Here is a 17,272-nt window from a genome sequence, read left to right on the forward strand (position 1 = left end):
TTAAGTTACAGTTCCTGCCTTTAGAGGGCTTCCAGTTTTGATGGAATAAATGGGCACATAAATCATGTGGCTTACAGGACATGGTGCTTGGTGCCCTGTAGAGGATGTCCATGAAAGACAGGTTGGTTTCATGGAAGAAAGACTGGTGGAAGCTTTCTAGAGAAGAGGGTACCTGAGCTAAATCCTGCAGTTTTCTCTTCCCTCTGCATATAACGGTAATATAGAAGTCCAAACCAAGGGGTATAGACCTCTTTTTGCAGCCTGAAAAGTGTCCTGGGAAGTGCCTTCTGTTGAAACCAGAAGAGGTTATAGGGTTGGAAATGTGGCTATGTACCACTTCAGTGAGAATGGAATTCTGAAGGGTAGCCTCAAGTTTTAAGACATGCAGGATGCTGGAAAAGAATGGGAAGAATGCCATTCCATATGAGAATGAGAAAGAGTGGGTTATTTGCAGAGTGGGGTATGGGGAAAAGGCTGATAGGAGAATGTCCATGGTCATTATCTTCATATATTTAATTAGTCATTGGGTGGAAAGGGGTTACATCTTTCTGGCCAACTCCAAGTGGTAAAAATAGAATTAATGAGTAGAAACTCTAGAGAGAGAGAGTCAGGCTCAGTGTAAGAAAGAACTTTTGACTGTCAGAGCTGCTTAAAAAAAAAAGCCATGGCTATAACTGAATTCCCCATCACTGCCCATGTTTAAACAGTAGCTAAAACCACAGTGTGACAGTGGTGTGAGGCACACTGGTCATCATCTTTTTGGAGTTTTGTTGCAAGTAATTTGTTACTAATAATGTCACATTTTAATAATACCGCTTCATTGAATTCTGGTAGTTTTATCTCAAATGAAGGAGAAAGGTATAAAGTCCCAGCCAGCAGGCTCAGAGTAACACCTATCCCTGAGTGCACCTGTGGGTGGCTGTCATGCCCCATGAGTATCTTCATGGATGTGGTGGTAAAACAGAAGGTGGAGATGACTGTACTAAGACCCTCACTCACTGGCATAGACTTGTAAGATGGGTGAGAGCCCCAGACAAGATGAGCTTTAAAGACACCTTTCTGCTGATCCCAAAATTCAGGGAAGTCATGTTTCTTCTCAGTGATGTGTTTACAATACACTTCCATGCCAATATTCATTAAAGGTAATGCCTAAGAAGATTAGCAAAAAAAAAAAAAAAAAAAATACACTGGGGAAATTTCAGTTTAATGCCTTGTTTATTTTTATTTTTCAACACACTATTAATTAAGCTTTCTGAATACCAGATAACTGCTATACACAGAGCAGCTTAGGAACAGGTACATTAATTCTTCCAAGTCAGTAGGGAACTATTAAAACATCCTTATTGGGCCAGCCTGTATCTCACTGCCACACAAATTTTCCCAGGGAGCTGTTTTCATTATGTCTCTGTGACTTATTTAATTAGGTGTCTCATTCAGGGTTCTCATTACTTTAAGTGGGTGTGTGTACATTTTTAATAGGTTCGTTTTCTTAACTTCAGTGATGGAAAAATGAAGAATTTGAAAAGATTTTAGTGTTTCATATGGCACATTAACATTTCTTTTTGTGTAACCACTGTGAGTTATCCCATGTCCAAGTGGATGCTTAATTCATCTATTTATTATTGATCATCAGACCCAAAAACTGTCCTCCATTTTAAGATACCTATTTTTTCTTAAACTCTGCTACTGCATCCCTGTGACAGCATTTGGGATGATGCAGTATCTGATGGTATAGGGTCGGATCTTTAATCCTTTTGGTGCCCCACAAAGAATGCTGTGTAGTTCATGTGTGTTGTCACCTAGGTTCAGGATGCAATGACTACTTTTTTGCTAGTGGAAAAGGTCATATTCAGATGCCTCAGAACAATAACCCCATTCCAGTCAATCTAGTGCCTTTGGGTTCTCTTGTGTCTTGTCTCTAGAGGCTGAGGCAGCTGGTGAAATGATCAGCATCCACAGGTTCAGTGTGGCACATGTTGGTAAAAATAGAACCCTAGCAAGGGAATGGCAGACTCTTTCTGTAAGCATATTAGGCTTTGTATGTCAGAGAGCCTCTGTGGCCTCTGTCGTAACTTCTCACTTCTGCTGAAGAGCAACAGCAACTATTGATGGTGCCTGAAAGGAAAGAGCATTGCCGTGTTCCAGTCAGAAGACACTGAAATTTGAATCTCATGTAATTATTATGTGCAATGAAATAGTCTTATTTTGAATTTTTCCAACTATTTAAAAATATAAAAACAGCTAGTGGCCCAGATTTGGCCCAGTGGCCACAGTTTGCCAATTCTTGCTTTTGCCCCATAAAGAAATATGGTATAGTGAGTAGAGCGGGTTAAGAGAGCTCTTTTTCTCCCTACTCACAGTTGTAAATCACAGGACTGGAGAGTGGAGGAAGAACATCCTGACTCTAAAGTATGACAGTTGCTAAAATCCTGGTATTGAGAAAATTGGAAGAAAAAAGACCAGAAGGATATATGCCTATGCTTTTACCTTCAGAAAAAAAAACTTACATTGAATTTTTATGTCCTGAAAACATACCTATTTTTATACATATTTACAGTTTCACCTCTAAACAGCCTTTGCTGGTGGCTCCCTACCCCTCTCCAGACAAGGTGAGTTAAAGAAATGGAGTCTCAGCAGCTCCCAGCAACAGGAGTTGTAATTTAGGATGCATCAAAATTTATTTTCAAGTAGTGAGAAAATTTGGGCGTTGAGGAAATCATGAACTGTATGTTATAAGTTCAGAGCTAAACTGTTGTTCTCAAATGGGAATGAAGTCTTGCAAGTTAGGATAAATTATTTAAGTGGAAATCTTAGTTCGTATTAATTATAGCAGGCCTATTAATAAGAGAATATGTGCTCTTGGACATGGCCAGTTTAAGTATATAAAGAGCTTCCTAGCAAGTACCTAATAAGGCACACTGAGGGTTCTCACAAGGTAATGGCCCTCCATGACTGACACACTACAGCTTAGCAAAAAGGCTCCCAGACTTTATTACCAAGGACAGAGAAGTTAGAACCTGGTCAGTCTCCTACCTGCAGATGGCTATTGGACTGTTTAGTTCATCCAGCGGTCCTTCTCAGAAAACCTCTGACCCCCAACCCTAGAACTACTTTTCTTCCCCTCACAGCCATAGTGGATGTGTGACCCCAGACAGTTCATTTCCCTTCTCTAGGTTTGAACTTGCACATTCAAAACATTAAGGCTTTGGATTAGATGTTCTACTGGTCTCTGTTATGTTTAAGTCTATCAAGTGATACCTGTCACGGTAAAATCAAGAGCAAGATACCTGTGAATGAATTTGCTAATAAGCTGTTCCACAGATTTTGAGGACTTTAAAAAAAAAAAATACCCAGAAGATGGGATGGCACATGTTTTCCCCCTGGTCCGGTGTTGTCGGCCACTGCCAGATCCCCAGCCCCATCTGGGAGATGTCGCAAAGAGCTTTGCAGCTCTAACTTGGGCTCTCTCTTCATTTGGGAGGTGACTTTGTTGCCTGTCTATGAGGAACTTATGCTTTCAAGAAGTCATAGGGTAATAGTTAAGAACACAGACTCTGGAGCCATAATCAGGCGAGTTTCTTAACCTCTCTTTATCTATTTCACGGGTTTCTGAGGATTAAATGAGTTAAGGTATTTAAAGCCCTTAGAATGATTTTTGACAAACAGAAAACACTTTATGATGGTGATGGGCATAATTATTATTGAGGGCAGGGATAGGAGAAAGTTAGAAATTGGTTAGTAGCCTAGTAGCAGATGACCTCAGAATATCAAATGGTCAGTGGACAATTCAGTTCCTTCTCTGGCTCACTCTCTTAGAAACCTTGAACTTTGGAATTGTTTCTTCTCATCATAGCCACACAGGACCCTTGGATACACATTTGACATCCAGTTCCTTCATCCCTATCATACAGTCTTTAGGAGATCTATGTTTCCCTCCCTCCCTCCTATTACATGTCATGCATGTAACCTGGACTTTCGGCATGTTTGTCGTGCACACAACCTTTTATTCACTTCCATGAATTCCATGAGTGCAGTGTGTGGTTGGTATTCTTCTAACCCTGCCAGTACCTCCCCTATGGCCACACAAGTCCTGTACTGCACAACTCCAGGGAACCCCTGTTCACTTCTGTACTAAACATGACTTGGTACATACTCAAATCTAAAGCATCCTACAAACTCAGGTCAACCAAAAGGACATGGTACAGGGTTCCTGTGTAGTCCTGCACCTCTTGAATAGGAGTGCTTCATAAGGTAATTTTATACCATGATGACCACACGAGAAAAAGTGGTTTCCTCTGTTAATCACAGTAATAAGAAACTCCTTACACAAAAATATGACTGCCATGGAATAGGAAATTATGAAGTACTGAAAAACCAAATTGAATGATAAAATATGCTGATGGATTTTGATTTGGTTTCTGATTATGAAAGACACTTAGCCCATCCATAAAAGGCTGATTTTATATGTAGGTACAGTATCTTACTGAAAAATTTCTTGGAATTGAGGGAGGGGCACTTGAACTCCAGTTAAAACAAAACAATAAAGTCCCCATGGACTTAATTGGTATCTGAAATTCTACCATCAACAATTTCTTTCACTCCTATGTATATCATATAGCCCATGCACATACCTTGGATAGGAGGATGCATTTGTTTTTATTAGTTAGGTACCCTGTGGAGTGGAGTGAGTGAGTGGACCACACATGTGGATAAGGAAAGGATTTTATCGGGGAATATAGAGTGGACTATTACAGACTCTCCATGTAAGGAGGAGGGCCCAACAGAGAGAGGGCATGCTGACCTGCTGAACGCAAATGCTGACCATTCAAAATTTTGCAGAGATAGACTCTAAGATTGAGATTTTGATTTGGAATTAGCCAAAAGTTTAGGGATTGATTAGAAGTGTTTGCTCAAGAGTTTTATATATTTAGGATGTTCTGAGAAGTTAAATAAAAACTTTCCATCTCTTAACTTGAATAAACAGAGTTGATGGTGCATTTTTCTTTCTTTCTGTCCCTGAAACCTGCCACCATGCCTGGCCCACTGTAGACATCCCATAAATGCCTCTGGGGCAAAATATGATTCATGATCTCCACGTTCTTTTTCTTTTTCTTTTTTTTTTAAACTTTTATTTATGTTTATTTTATGTTAAATGTATTCATGGGCTATATGTTTTTATTCCTTTGGGTTTTTTTCCTTAGGTGCGTGTGTATGCATGCATGTGTGCATGCAGCCTCCTCTTCTGGTTTGGGAAAAGTTCATTCTTTTCAGTAAAAATCAGCTCAGTACACCTGAGTGAGCTCATGTAGGGGTTAATCTATGAGCTCTGTAAACCTGGGGTTCACCTTGGGGGTTTTACTCATCTAGACATGCTCAGTGACCAGAGAATCCACATGAAGAACCTTAAGTTCAGCATTATTCCCTGCATTTTAAGCATGTACAGCAAAAATTCAATATCTTATTGGGCATGGGACCTATATCCAGCCCCACTGTTTGGCCTGGGCACACTTACCATCTCCAGCATTGTAGCAATGGGATGGCACATATTCTATAAAGTGACATAATTTTGTTGGCATTTTGGATATGCATACTCTCTATGGCTTGGGCAGTTTCAAGGGTATTCTTAAAGTGAACACAGAGATTTGAACCTCTTGATTTGCATGATTGTGTGGGGGTTTCTGGGTGAAGTTAATAGGGAACCATTTTCAGAGACCATTTCAGGCCACTTAGGGGAAGAGGAAGCTATCTCCACCTTATTTGCCAGAAGACAGTGAAGTATGTTTTGAAACATTTTAGGAAATTCCAGGTTCCTCGTTCAGTAAATAGGGTTTCCACATCTTGATGGAGCCTAGCAGAAGGTGAAGTGGTTCTTCCTTCGGGAGCATCTCCAGCCCCTCACTGTCCACTGCAGGGCTTGGTTCTCTGTTGTAGCACCCATTGTTGTATCTACTCAAGCACAACTTGGGAACTGAAGCTGATAATTCTTGTCAGTTAGAACATCTCTTTTCTCATTCCAGAAAGTGGATGTCACCAGCAGGGCTGTGATGGAAATAATGACCAAAACAATTGAATACCTTCAACCCAATCCAGGTAAGGGATTGCTTTATACCTTCAGGGTGTCCCTCCACGTAATGTGTAGTTTCTCTTTGATCGACATTTAGGTTTGGTGTGCTTCTCCTTCCTCAGCCCACCTTTCTGGAGCTTCAGTGACTTCCTGTAGAGCACCTTAACTGAGGAGGGAGGACTTTTTAAGGCTCACATCGAAGTACTGGAGGATTCTGTGATATTTTGGCTGATTCTAGTGTATTTAACAAACAGCATAGCATGGACAGCTTGGGTGGCACATCATGTCAGGGTAGCTGCAAGCTGCAAGCAATCAAACTTTAATTCTCAAGGGATGGTAAGAAAGAATTGGGATAATTTTAAGATAAGATATAGTAATTCCCAGAAGGTGTGAAAAAGTAGGAAGTTTTTGTGAAATATGGAGGGTTTCTGTTCATACAGCATCACTAAAGTTTTTGGAGGGTTGTTCTTGATTCCGATTCTTCTCTGAGTATGTGGCTGGTTAGCATTTGTTCCCACTAGCTTGTGACGTTTTGAGAGAAGCAAGTTATAATAGAGATCATGGATCTTGCCCTTGAAAGGAGAACCAGGCAGAACTGGGCAGTGTCTGTAAGCACAAGGTATGACAAAGCAGAACGGCCTATGTCCTCGACCTCCTCACTCCTCTTCCTGATATCAGTCCCTAACACAGAGCATAGGAAGGCTGGAGGAAAGCCTTGAAGCACGGCTGAGTGTATTTACGTGAGAAGTATGAATATTTAGAAAACTCACTTTTGGGACTAGTTTCCTTTGGGAGTTTGAGGTTGGGAGTCTAGTGTCTTTGGTGGTCCTGGGGAGGGTGGTCTAGACACTGTGTCAGCCCCAGAGCACTAGTGGACAAGAGATGAGAAAAGGAGAAGGTGTGGGGTAGGAGGTGAGTGAGTGCCACAGGAAGTCTGCCTAGCTCTCTACTGCTTCCTGCTGCTGGCGGAGCTTTCGTCCAACCTTTATTTACCTGGGGAAGCACAGCTGCTGTCTCAGACATGAACAAACTGGGCAGGAATAACATTCTTGATTTTTTTTTTTCTTTTTAAAATACATCAGAGATGGGATTATTCTGTATTTTCCTTCCTTATATACATACAGGGAGGAAAATACAGAAGTAATAATAGTAAGCTATAGGAACTAGGAATGTAACTGATTGTGAACCAGATGATTAGCAAATTAGGCAAAGAAGAGCAAAAAGGAAGTTCCTAATTTTTACCAGAGCCTTCTCTGTGACCTTTATATTCATTCCACAGAGATGCAAGGATCTCGTCGATGGTCGTTTGTTTATTCCCTAGTATTCCTATCACAACCGTGGTAGGTCAGGTTCTGAGGAGAGCTGCTCAACCTGCCTCACCAAAAGAAATCATTGAATAAGGGCAGGAAATTTGTGTTTTCATCTTTGCATAGAACTTTGAAGTGCTCTCTGATCTCCTGGGATTTGCACATGAATTGTGCTGGTAACTCATTGTTGTAGGGCTAAGATAATTATAGGGTAAGGGAGGGAAAATAGACTATTTATTGAGCACTAATGCATTTTTAGGGCAGTGCTAATTATATACACTGTCTCAACTCTAAAAGTAACCATTTTTTTCTGATTGGAAAAATAACACACAGTTGAACAATTCATAATTATGGAAAAGGGACTAAAAATCTACCGTAACCACAAATCCTTAGTGGAAACCATCAGCATTCTTGAGTATAATGGAACTCTGTTGTAGGTAGCTGTAGTTTGTGGAATGGTATGCCCCCTCAAAATTCAGGCCACCCAGAATCTCAGAATATGACCCTATTTGGGAATAGAGTCTTTACAGATGTAATTAGTTAGTGATCTTGAGATAAAATCATTCTGGAGTTAGAGTGAGCCCTAAAGCAATGACTGGTATCTTTGTAAGAAGGGAAAACACAGAGATACGGGGAAGAAAGCCATGTGAAGTGGAGGCCAAGATTGGAGTGATGTGGCCACAAACCAAGGAATTCCAAGAGCCACCAGAAACTGGGAGAGGCAAGGAAAGGATTCTCCCAGGCAGCCTCTGGAAAGAACCATCCCTGCAGACACCTTGATTTCAGGCTTCTGGCTTCTTGAACTGTGAAAGAGTAAATTTCTGTTACGTTAACTCACACAGTTTGTGGCATTTTGTTATGGTAGCCCTAGAAAACTAATACAATGGGCTAGCCTTATTTTCTGCAGGAAGAAACAAGGGCCCGAGAATTTAAGAAACATTCCCAAAATCACACGCCTAGGAGGGGATGAAGTCAGAATTGGAACCCAAGTCAGAGGGGGTACAACAGAAATTCAGAAAGGAAACAAATTGTGGGATTGAGACTTATTTTTATTGTAATAAAAAGGATTACAGGAGGCGGTAATGGGGGAGATAAGAATTTTTAGAAATGACATTTTTAATAAAATGCTGAATATGCTTATTAGCTGCCAACATGTTGGTTTTATGGCTATTTGAAAATTGAATGGACATCCACCACCAAGAAGAACAATTAAGGCCATCCCCAGGCAATCCCAGTTTGGTTTCAGAAAAACAGTTATATATGGGCAGGCCATATATATGTACAAGTAAAGTGTCACCCAGAAGAGTCCAGAACAAAACAAAATTTCATATACTTATTCTATAGAATTTAGACAATCTGTATTTAATTGGTTTATGATATATGTGATTTAGTTCCTCCATCATTTTCTCACCCTGAGAGAAGACTCTTGGCTATAGCACTTTTGAAAGTGGCTGGTCAAGTATACTTGTTCACTATCCCAAGTGTCCTTGACAAGTGTATGTAGGAGTCTAGCAAACACTCAGAGGCACCCAGTCTTTGGGTACAGAAGAGCAGAAAAAGAATATTCTCAAACTCATACTTGGTAAATACTTTGACCACTCAGCCTCTCAGTGACCCCAGGAACTGGGTCAACCAGTATGTATCACCAGATGCTGGTCCTGAATAAGCGAGGTCTAGCTTGGGTCAGGACAGAGACTGATGCTGACCAACAGATTTACATGGACAGGCTGGTAGGGTCAGTGGAAATTCATGCTTTGAAGGTACTTTGAGAATATGTTGGATTAGATTAGTATTCTGGGATGTGTTCTGGCTTTCAGATCTTGTGGAGCATATCCATCTTTTATATTCTTAAAACCCAGTTCCTATTGAAATGATGACCAAAGAGAGTTTGATTAATTTTCATGAATCTATAGATATGCTATACACTGTGTGGACCCCTTATCCACTCTTGCCCACTTCCAGAGTGAGGTTTTTTGAAAGGCAAATCTGATCATATCATTATCTTGCATAAAGCCTTTCAATGGCTTTTCATTGCTTTTCGGATTAAGTTTTAAATTTTTGACATGGCTTAAAGGGCCCTTCTTGCATGGTTAGTTTGCTGTCTCCCCTCCACCTTGCCAGGCAAATAGTACCCTTGGGTGCAGCATAAGGTCATTTAAAAGCCTTCCTTGACCCCTGACTAGTTAGGTTCCCCTGTCAACTTACCTGTCATGATTCTGGCTCTTTCCCTGGTGGCAATGCCACACTTGCTGTAAATGTCTGTGATGTGTGTGCTTTTGTTTGTCTTCCCCTGTAAGGACAGGACTGTGCCTGTCTTATTCCCATGTCCCCAGTCCATAGCTGAATTCGAGACAACCAGTGACACTTGGGTATTTGAAGAAATGAATTATAAAACACTGTTGACAGTCATTGGCTAAAGTGATAAAACTGCTGTAATATAAAGAGGAGAAGGAAAAACTCTTGTTTTTCCCTAAACCATCAGCTCTACCCATATAACTAACATTTATCAAGTGCATTTATTTTTATGCAAAGACCAACTTTAGTTGTATTAGGGGTGGAAACAGGACGAAGATTGGGCCCCTGACCTCTGGTACTTCACAGCCTAATAGCATAAGATACATACACGCTGAGGAGAGCAGCCTGGAGGGCTTCAAAGCTAATTCCTTCTGGGAATTCCACTAATGAAGTGAACAAGGGTGAATGGGGTCACAGGTTTACAGGTATGCCCTGTGAACCAGGGCTTTCAAGAACATAGACCAGAGAGCTGTAAAGTCTTCTACCACAGATTGTGAAATATTCTGAATGGAACAGCATAAACCAGTACAAATTTGCAAACTACTGAGAAATAATTCAAATATGAAAAGTACTGTACTGATCGTGAGCTCTTATATTCTTATGGCATCTAAGAACAAAGATCATTAAAGAAGATATAAATCAGTTTTCTTATATGAGTAGTCTGATGCCTTATGGAGAAAAAAGTACTAAATCAGCATTGTCGAATAGAAATAGATGCAAGTCACATGTGTAATTCTGAAATTTCTAATCTAATGTCGAATAGAAATAAGATGCAAGCCATCATTAAAGAGTAAAAAGAAAAGGAAAATTGATTTTAAATAATATGCTTTTAACCCAATATATCCAAAATTTAACCAATATTAAAATATTCAGAAATTTTACATTCTTTTTTATTCTTGTGCTAAGTTTTGAAATTCAGTGTGTATTTCATACTTACAGCACAACTCAGTTTGGACTAGCCACATTTCAGATGATCGATAGCCTCATGTGGCCAGTGGTTCCCATAATGGACAGCTCTAGATAATTTGCCATTAAAGCTATTTATTATATTTTGATATATGTTTGTTGTTTAGCTCCTTGGCTTATGTATATTGGTGGTGGTTTTTTTCAGTAGAGAAATGAACCCTTGATTTTAGACTAGGATATCTTTAATTTTTTTTAACCTTTTGCAAATCTATTACATTGTACATCAGAGATCTTCCCCTGAAATAGAATGATGGACATGGCCAAATTGGGCTGCGTTTCCTTCCCAGCCTTAGCTTAGTGATTGTGACAGAGGCTTTTTCAGTTTGCACTGAAAAGTTGTTCTGACCCTGAGAAGTTACATAATCCTGTGCAAATTTCCAAGATGCATAGATAAACAGCAGTTTGGACATGAAAAACACTGTGCACAGTCAAGGTTTGATTCTCTACAGAAATGCTCTTTCCTTGAATGCCTGCACGATTTAGCTTTCTCCAGCATGCCTCAGATTGTGGCATTAAATTGGGGTCATTTTGTGTCTATTCATAATTTTTTAGTAATAATTTTAAATCTCATTTGTGGATTGTTGCCTGTGGAAGTAAAAGTTAGCTGTATTAATTTTGAAATATCTCATTAGTCACTGGAAAGATATTACATCAAAACTGTTATACTTCTTTCCCACAGGCTCCTTCCAGAGATGAAAATGCACTGATTATAAGATATTTGGTGACAGTGGGACTGAAATCAATACATGTATTATTTGGCATTCATGTATTCAAATCCTTGGCTCCACACATCCTGAAATTGCTATGTTTCCTGGAGGGCAGGTCCTCAGTTGTATTCATCTTGTTTTTCAGGGCTCTTAGCATTGTGCCTGGTTCATTGTTGGCCCTCAGTATGTCTTCTGATTAGATGCACAAATGAATGTATCTATTTTTCTCTTAAAGAATAGGGGATATGTATGGAGGCTGGTAGCCAGAGCTTTTACTTTTCTAAATCCTGACACTGAAAAGTAAGGAAAATGCATGAAGGACAGATGACAAAAGTAATTGTGAGGAAAATGTTGCTAAACTTGAAAGGAATAGGGTCTTTCAGGGATGAACATATCAAAGAGGAAAATAAGGTGGGTGGTATGTGGTGTCATTCGTATGCTATATGTACTCCACAGGCTGGAGGGTTTTCCTATTTTCACTGCATCTTTGGGAAAAACTGAAAATGAATAGGTTCCTAATATATTTGAGGCACCTTAAATGATCCGGTTTTAAGTCAGCTGGCACTGGTAGGTTACTGATACTCATTTCTGTGTCTCTAAGGACTGCTAAAGCCAGACCTTATTTAAAATATACTTAATCATAACAGATATTAGACATTTAAAATATGCATACATAGAGAATATTAAGCTAATGGAGTCTCACTCTAATAGCCTTGAGTCCGTGATCCCCTACTTGCGTGTGGTGGTCCCTGCTCTATGTCTGTCTGTCCACATCCCTTCTCGCTCTCATGCACCCTCCTGCAGGCCTCCTGGCCTTACAGTCTCTCTGGGGCTTCATGCTCTTTCCTGCAGCAGGACTTGGCACTTGGCTGTTCCCACTTCCTGGAATGCCCACCTGCCCCTTACCTGACATCTGTCCTGTTACTCATCCTTCCTATTTTGTCTTAAATATCACCTCCCTCGAGAGCCATTCCCTGAGCCTCCTCTGAATCAGCTCCACTCCACTGTTGCATTCTCGTGAGGCCTGCACGTGAGTCCTCTCCACAAATCTCTCCGGTGGTTCCCATTTAGAATAGTATTGAAAGCCATTATTGTGGGTTACAGGATCGACGATCTGACTTCATTTCCTACGTGCCTGCCCGTCTCCATCAGCTCGCTGGGCACCAGCATCTCCAGCCTCCCCAGCATTCCTCAGACATACAGCACTCCCACTCATCCGGACGGTGCCCGCCCTGCCGGCATCACCTGCTTCCACATCTTCTCAACAGCCTCACTCAGGTCTCTGCTCCAGTGTCGTCTTATTTGTGTGGCTTCCCTGACCATCTTGGTTAAAACACCACTCCTCATCACTACTTAAGACCTTTCTTATTATTTTTCTCCATGGCACCTATCACTGCTTTAACTTTTATTGCATGTTTACTGGTTAAGGTATGTCTTGTCTCTGCCACCATAATTCAAGTAGCCCGAGTGCAGGATTGGTGTTCATACACTGCAGTCAAAGAGCCCTGTTCTTATCTTTTCTTGTATTTCTCATGGTATTTACTTTTATATGTTGTTTTTATTTGTTCAGTATCCTGCCTTCCTCCCTTGCTACTCCCCTGCTTTATATTCTCCACATAGCAGCTGGCTCATTCCATTAAAGACATAAATCGTATGTCGTCATTCCTCTGCTTATTATTCTCCGGTGGCTTCCCACTGAACTGAGAGCACATGTACTGGCTGTGAGGCCCTCTGTGATTTGGCTCCTGCCCTGCGCTGGAGCTTTGCTGATCTCCATCCACTCTCACTGACTTCTGATCCTCAGCCGTGCTCAGCATGTTCTTGCCTTGGCTCTTTGCACATGAAGTTTCTCTGCCTGGGACTCTTACCCTGGCTCCTGTGTGGCTGCACCTTCTCTTTACCCCACCTCCCCTACGCAGTCCTTCCTTAGACAACCTGTCCTCAGTAGCCTCTTCTCACCCCTCTCATATCCCTCTTATTCACCTGTCACCATTTGAAATCATTGTGTGTTTTCTCTTTTTAAAAATCATCTGCTCATCACCCACATTTCCCATTTTAGAATGTAATCTCCACCAGGGTAGGGACCCTGTCCTGTTTACTATCCCTAAGATACAAATAGTGCCCTCAGTAGTAAATCAGTGCTCTTTATCTCTCCCACTGTATCATAAACTCATCAGAGACAAGACTGTATTTGTTTTGCTCATTTATATATACCCAGTACCTAGCACATTGGTGCTTAGTAGCTGTTTAATTTGCTGAATGAATGAATCAAATCATGTTAAGCATATTTAAGCTCCATCTATAGGAGTAGCTGACCTCCCAGGTAGAATCATGATCTACAGAGCTGTTACTCTATGTAATATCTACTTGGTGTCATGTACAATTAATACATTTCACAGTTGCTTTGGAAAAAGTGTGGAAGTGTTTAATCTCATGTTTTAGATCATTGGGCTGGAGCTATTGACAGAACATATTTACAAACACAGATAATTGTTCCCATTTAGAGATTAAGTAATTTCTCCAAAGTCATGCAACAAAAGAACCAGAATTCATGTTCAGATATGACTGTCTCCACAGTCCATTTTGTTTTCACTGTCATATTCTACAAAATGTGGAGATACCTTTAGTCTTGGGATGTGTGGTGAATACATTCTAGATTGACCTCTAATGACCCAAACCCTTGCCCAATACCTTCCTTTTGAGTGTAGGTGGGATCTGTGCCTTGCTTCTAACCAGTAGAATATGGCAAAATTAATGGGATCAGCACTCATGTTGCTTGATTAGGTTACAGTATATGGCAAAGTTGATGGGGTGTTCCTCCATGATCACATTACTTTATATGAATCTTTCTTAGCAGACCAGAGTGAGAGATTCTTCTACTGGCCTGGAAGAAGCAAACTGTTGTGTTTTGACTGCCTAAGGAGAGGGCCAAGTGTCAGGAGTTGAGGATAGCCTCTGGAATATAAGGGTGGCCATAGCTGAGAGCCAGTAAGAAGCCAGGGCCTTTGGTGATACCACCACAAGGAATTGAGATTTTGTCAACAACCTGCGTGAGCTGGGAAGCAGATTCTTTCCCACACAAGCTTCCTGATACCAAGATGGCCTGGCTGATACCCTGACTATAGCCTGTGAGACCAAGAACAGAGGACTCAGTACATTGCACCTGGACTTCTAACCTACAGAAACTGTGAGATAATAAAGGTGTGGCTTGAAGCTACTAGGTTTGTGGAACTTTCTTATGCATCATGGAAAACTAATACAGTATGGCTGTTTGTCCCCTAACTAGAGCTCCTATTTCAGGCATATCCATGTCTGCTGGGGTCATCTGGCCATTTGCCCTTATCACTTTTGGCTCCCTGGATACCTTCCATGAGAGCAGGAGGTAGATTAGGAGATACCATCTGCATCTTTGCAGCTTAAGATAAAGTCTCCCAAATTCCCTAGGGAGTGGTAGGTCAGGTCCACTCTGTGCTAAGACTGAAGATACCTTTGAAACACGAGACAGTGAAAAGCACTGGGCACACTGCCTGACACTTTGTAGGGGCTCAAGAAATGTCACTCACCTTCTCTTGCCAGGGGGTATCTCAGGGGCTTACCTAGCGATTTCTCCGAAGTAAGATGCACAGGACACTGAGACCTCCACAGATACGGCCTCCAGGGAGAAGTCCAACTGCAGGACCCTCCCCACACAATAACATAGTACAAATGTCCACGCTCTGTCTGCTTCCCGAACCAGAAGAAGTAAAGGGCTCATGATGTTAGTACTCAGAGGGTTGTGTATTTTTTCACACTGCCGGAGCCATTTTATGCTCCTGTGATGTAATCTCCTGCTTTCCCAGGGCTCCCTGTGAGTCCTGTACTGGCATTGAGCCACACCCCTTGTGGAGGTGGGAGATGTTCACTGTCCCATCTCATAGGTTCTTAGGGCTGCTGTGGACCACCACTCAAGTGTCTTAAAATACCTCCCCGCTGCCTCCCACTCAGCAGGGCAAAAGAAAGCTCTGGTGCCTTGGAGAAAAGTGTTACATAATTACCATTATTTGGGTTGAGAGTAGCATAATCCAGTGCTAGAGTTGCATATTTGTATAAGTCAGTGGGCAGATCTTCCTCTTCCCTTTCCTCAGTCTCTAGAAGAATATTTATAGAATATTTAACTTGTCCTTGTTACCATGTATTTCTTTTGCATCCTTTAATAATTATTAATGTGCAAGTCCAGGGAACACATTGCCTACAGTGTAAGGAGCATCAGAGGGCTCATTTCAGATTTGTAGATACTCTGAGATGTCACCTGGGAGAATTAGGCCATTACACAGTCATCACGGGCTGCCAATGTGAAATATATGCTGAAGTGTTATTTACTACATACATTTTGTTGCAAATATTAAGTTCCAAATCTAATTTAGTGTGATTTGGGGATTTATGCTCAGATTTCAATTGTAATCTCTGACTAGGCCTTACAGATTTAGTTAAAATAATTCAGAATTAATTTGTTGCACCAGCTAAAGGCATCATTGAGCCTTGATAGGTAATGAAGAGGGAAGCAGACTTTTAGCTCTTGGTGGCCATTTTGATGAAATGGCTATCAACCACAGTTTTCTCCAGCCAAAAGGGGGAAGAGAACTTACATTTACTTAGCACCTGCTTTGATTTCATACATCACAATTGTTGTGATTTTATCATCACAACAATTCTATCCCTAAGTATTACCATCTCCCACTTATAACCAGGCTGGGTGAGGCTGAGAGGGTGAGCACCTCTCTTCCCTGCAGAGCTGGTGGCAGGACTGCAGTCTGAACCCTGTCCTGTGATATTTCTTTGATAGCATGTGTCTTCACATTAATTAGTAGGAAATGAAAATAGATTCTGTCACACAGGAGAATATCACCTTTGTCCTCTAAATTTTAACATACTTGTTCACAGTGTTTGCTGTATTAAGTAATTGATTACTGCTAATGAAATTTGACAATTTTCTACAAGAAGGGAAAATAAATTACCTTTTTGTTTTCCTTGAAATATCTATTTTATCTTTTAAAAAATTCTTATTTTTGTAAAGAACCACAAACAGAAACCAGATCATTAGGAAATAATCTGGCTGTAGTGTTCCTTCTTGTGGAAATAAAAACAAAGAAGGCTTAAAAGAAAGAATAAAGTTAAAATCTTTACATTGGAGTTTTTAAAGTAAGACCTATTGATTTTGAACTCAGCAGTGGTTTTGCAAAGGATGAGTTTCATTGGTTTTGAAAATTGACATTAGGTTGTGTACACTACGTCCTTCTCATTTGTAAATCACCTAGTCCACTTATCCTAGTGAACTCTAGTGTATACATGAGAGATTTTCGCATTTGAAAGGCTTTGCAGAAATCAGGTAAGCCAGTCCTCTTACGTTCAAGATGAGGAAGCAGAGGTCCGGAGGGGGTTAAGTAGTTAGCCAAGGTCATGTAGATGGAAAGCCCTCCAATCCCCTGATCATGGTGCGGCACTCATTCTGCTTCCCAAGTCACAGCGTCTCTCACACTTCCTCACCTCTGCATTTTTAATCACCTAACAAGTGTAAATATAGCTAAAGCTGACAAGTCCTAATTTGACCTATTTTAACAAAGATGTTAATAAAGCAACAAAAGCCAGAATGGCATTCTGGGACGAGAGAGGGCTTTTGAGACATAGTTAAGATTCAGTTTTGGCTCAGCTTGTTGCTATGTGTCCTTGGGCAAGTTGCATCATTTCTCTGTGCTTTACTTTCCTTACCTACAAGATGGAGAAACCAAACCTGTCCCTCATATTATTGGGAGGATTGAAGAGATGATGCATGTGAATTACACATAGCAGATACTTCAGAGATGATAGCTAGGATGAATTGTGGTCCTGATCTTTAGTTTTTCAAAAATATATCAGGATTCTTTATAAATTTTCAAACCAGATGGTAGCACTTACGA

General features: G+C 40.8%; 1 protein-coding gene across 3 annotated transcripts in view; it reads left to right on the forward strand.

Annotated features, from left to right (window-relative positions):
* The window catches only part of SH3GL2 (SH3 domain containing GRB2 like 2, endophilin A1), a 201,339-nt gene that overhangs the window by 159,678 nt on the left and 24,389 nt on the right, over positions 1-17,272 (forward strand). For all 3 annotated transcript variants that reach the window (XM_081804129.1, XM_081804130.1, XM_006729353.3), the window contains one exon: positions 6,018-6,090. In XM_081804129.1, coding sequence (XP_081660255.1) covers positions 6,018-6,090 — 73 coding nt within the window. The remainder of the gene's footprint in view (positions 1-6,017; positions 6,091-17,272) is intronic.

Source organism: Leptonychotes weddellii, chromosome 14, assembly GCF_054177405.1.
Source record: "Leptonychotes weddellii isolate Sample4059 chromosome 14, ASM5417740v2, whole genome shotgun sequence".
Lineage (NCBI taxonomy): Eukaryota > Metazoa > Chordata > Mammalia > Carnivora > Phocidae > Leptonychotes > Leptonychotes weddellii.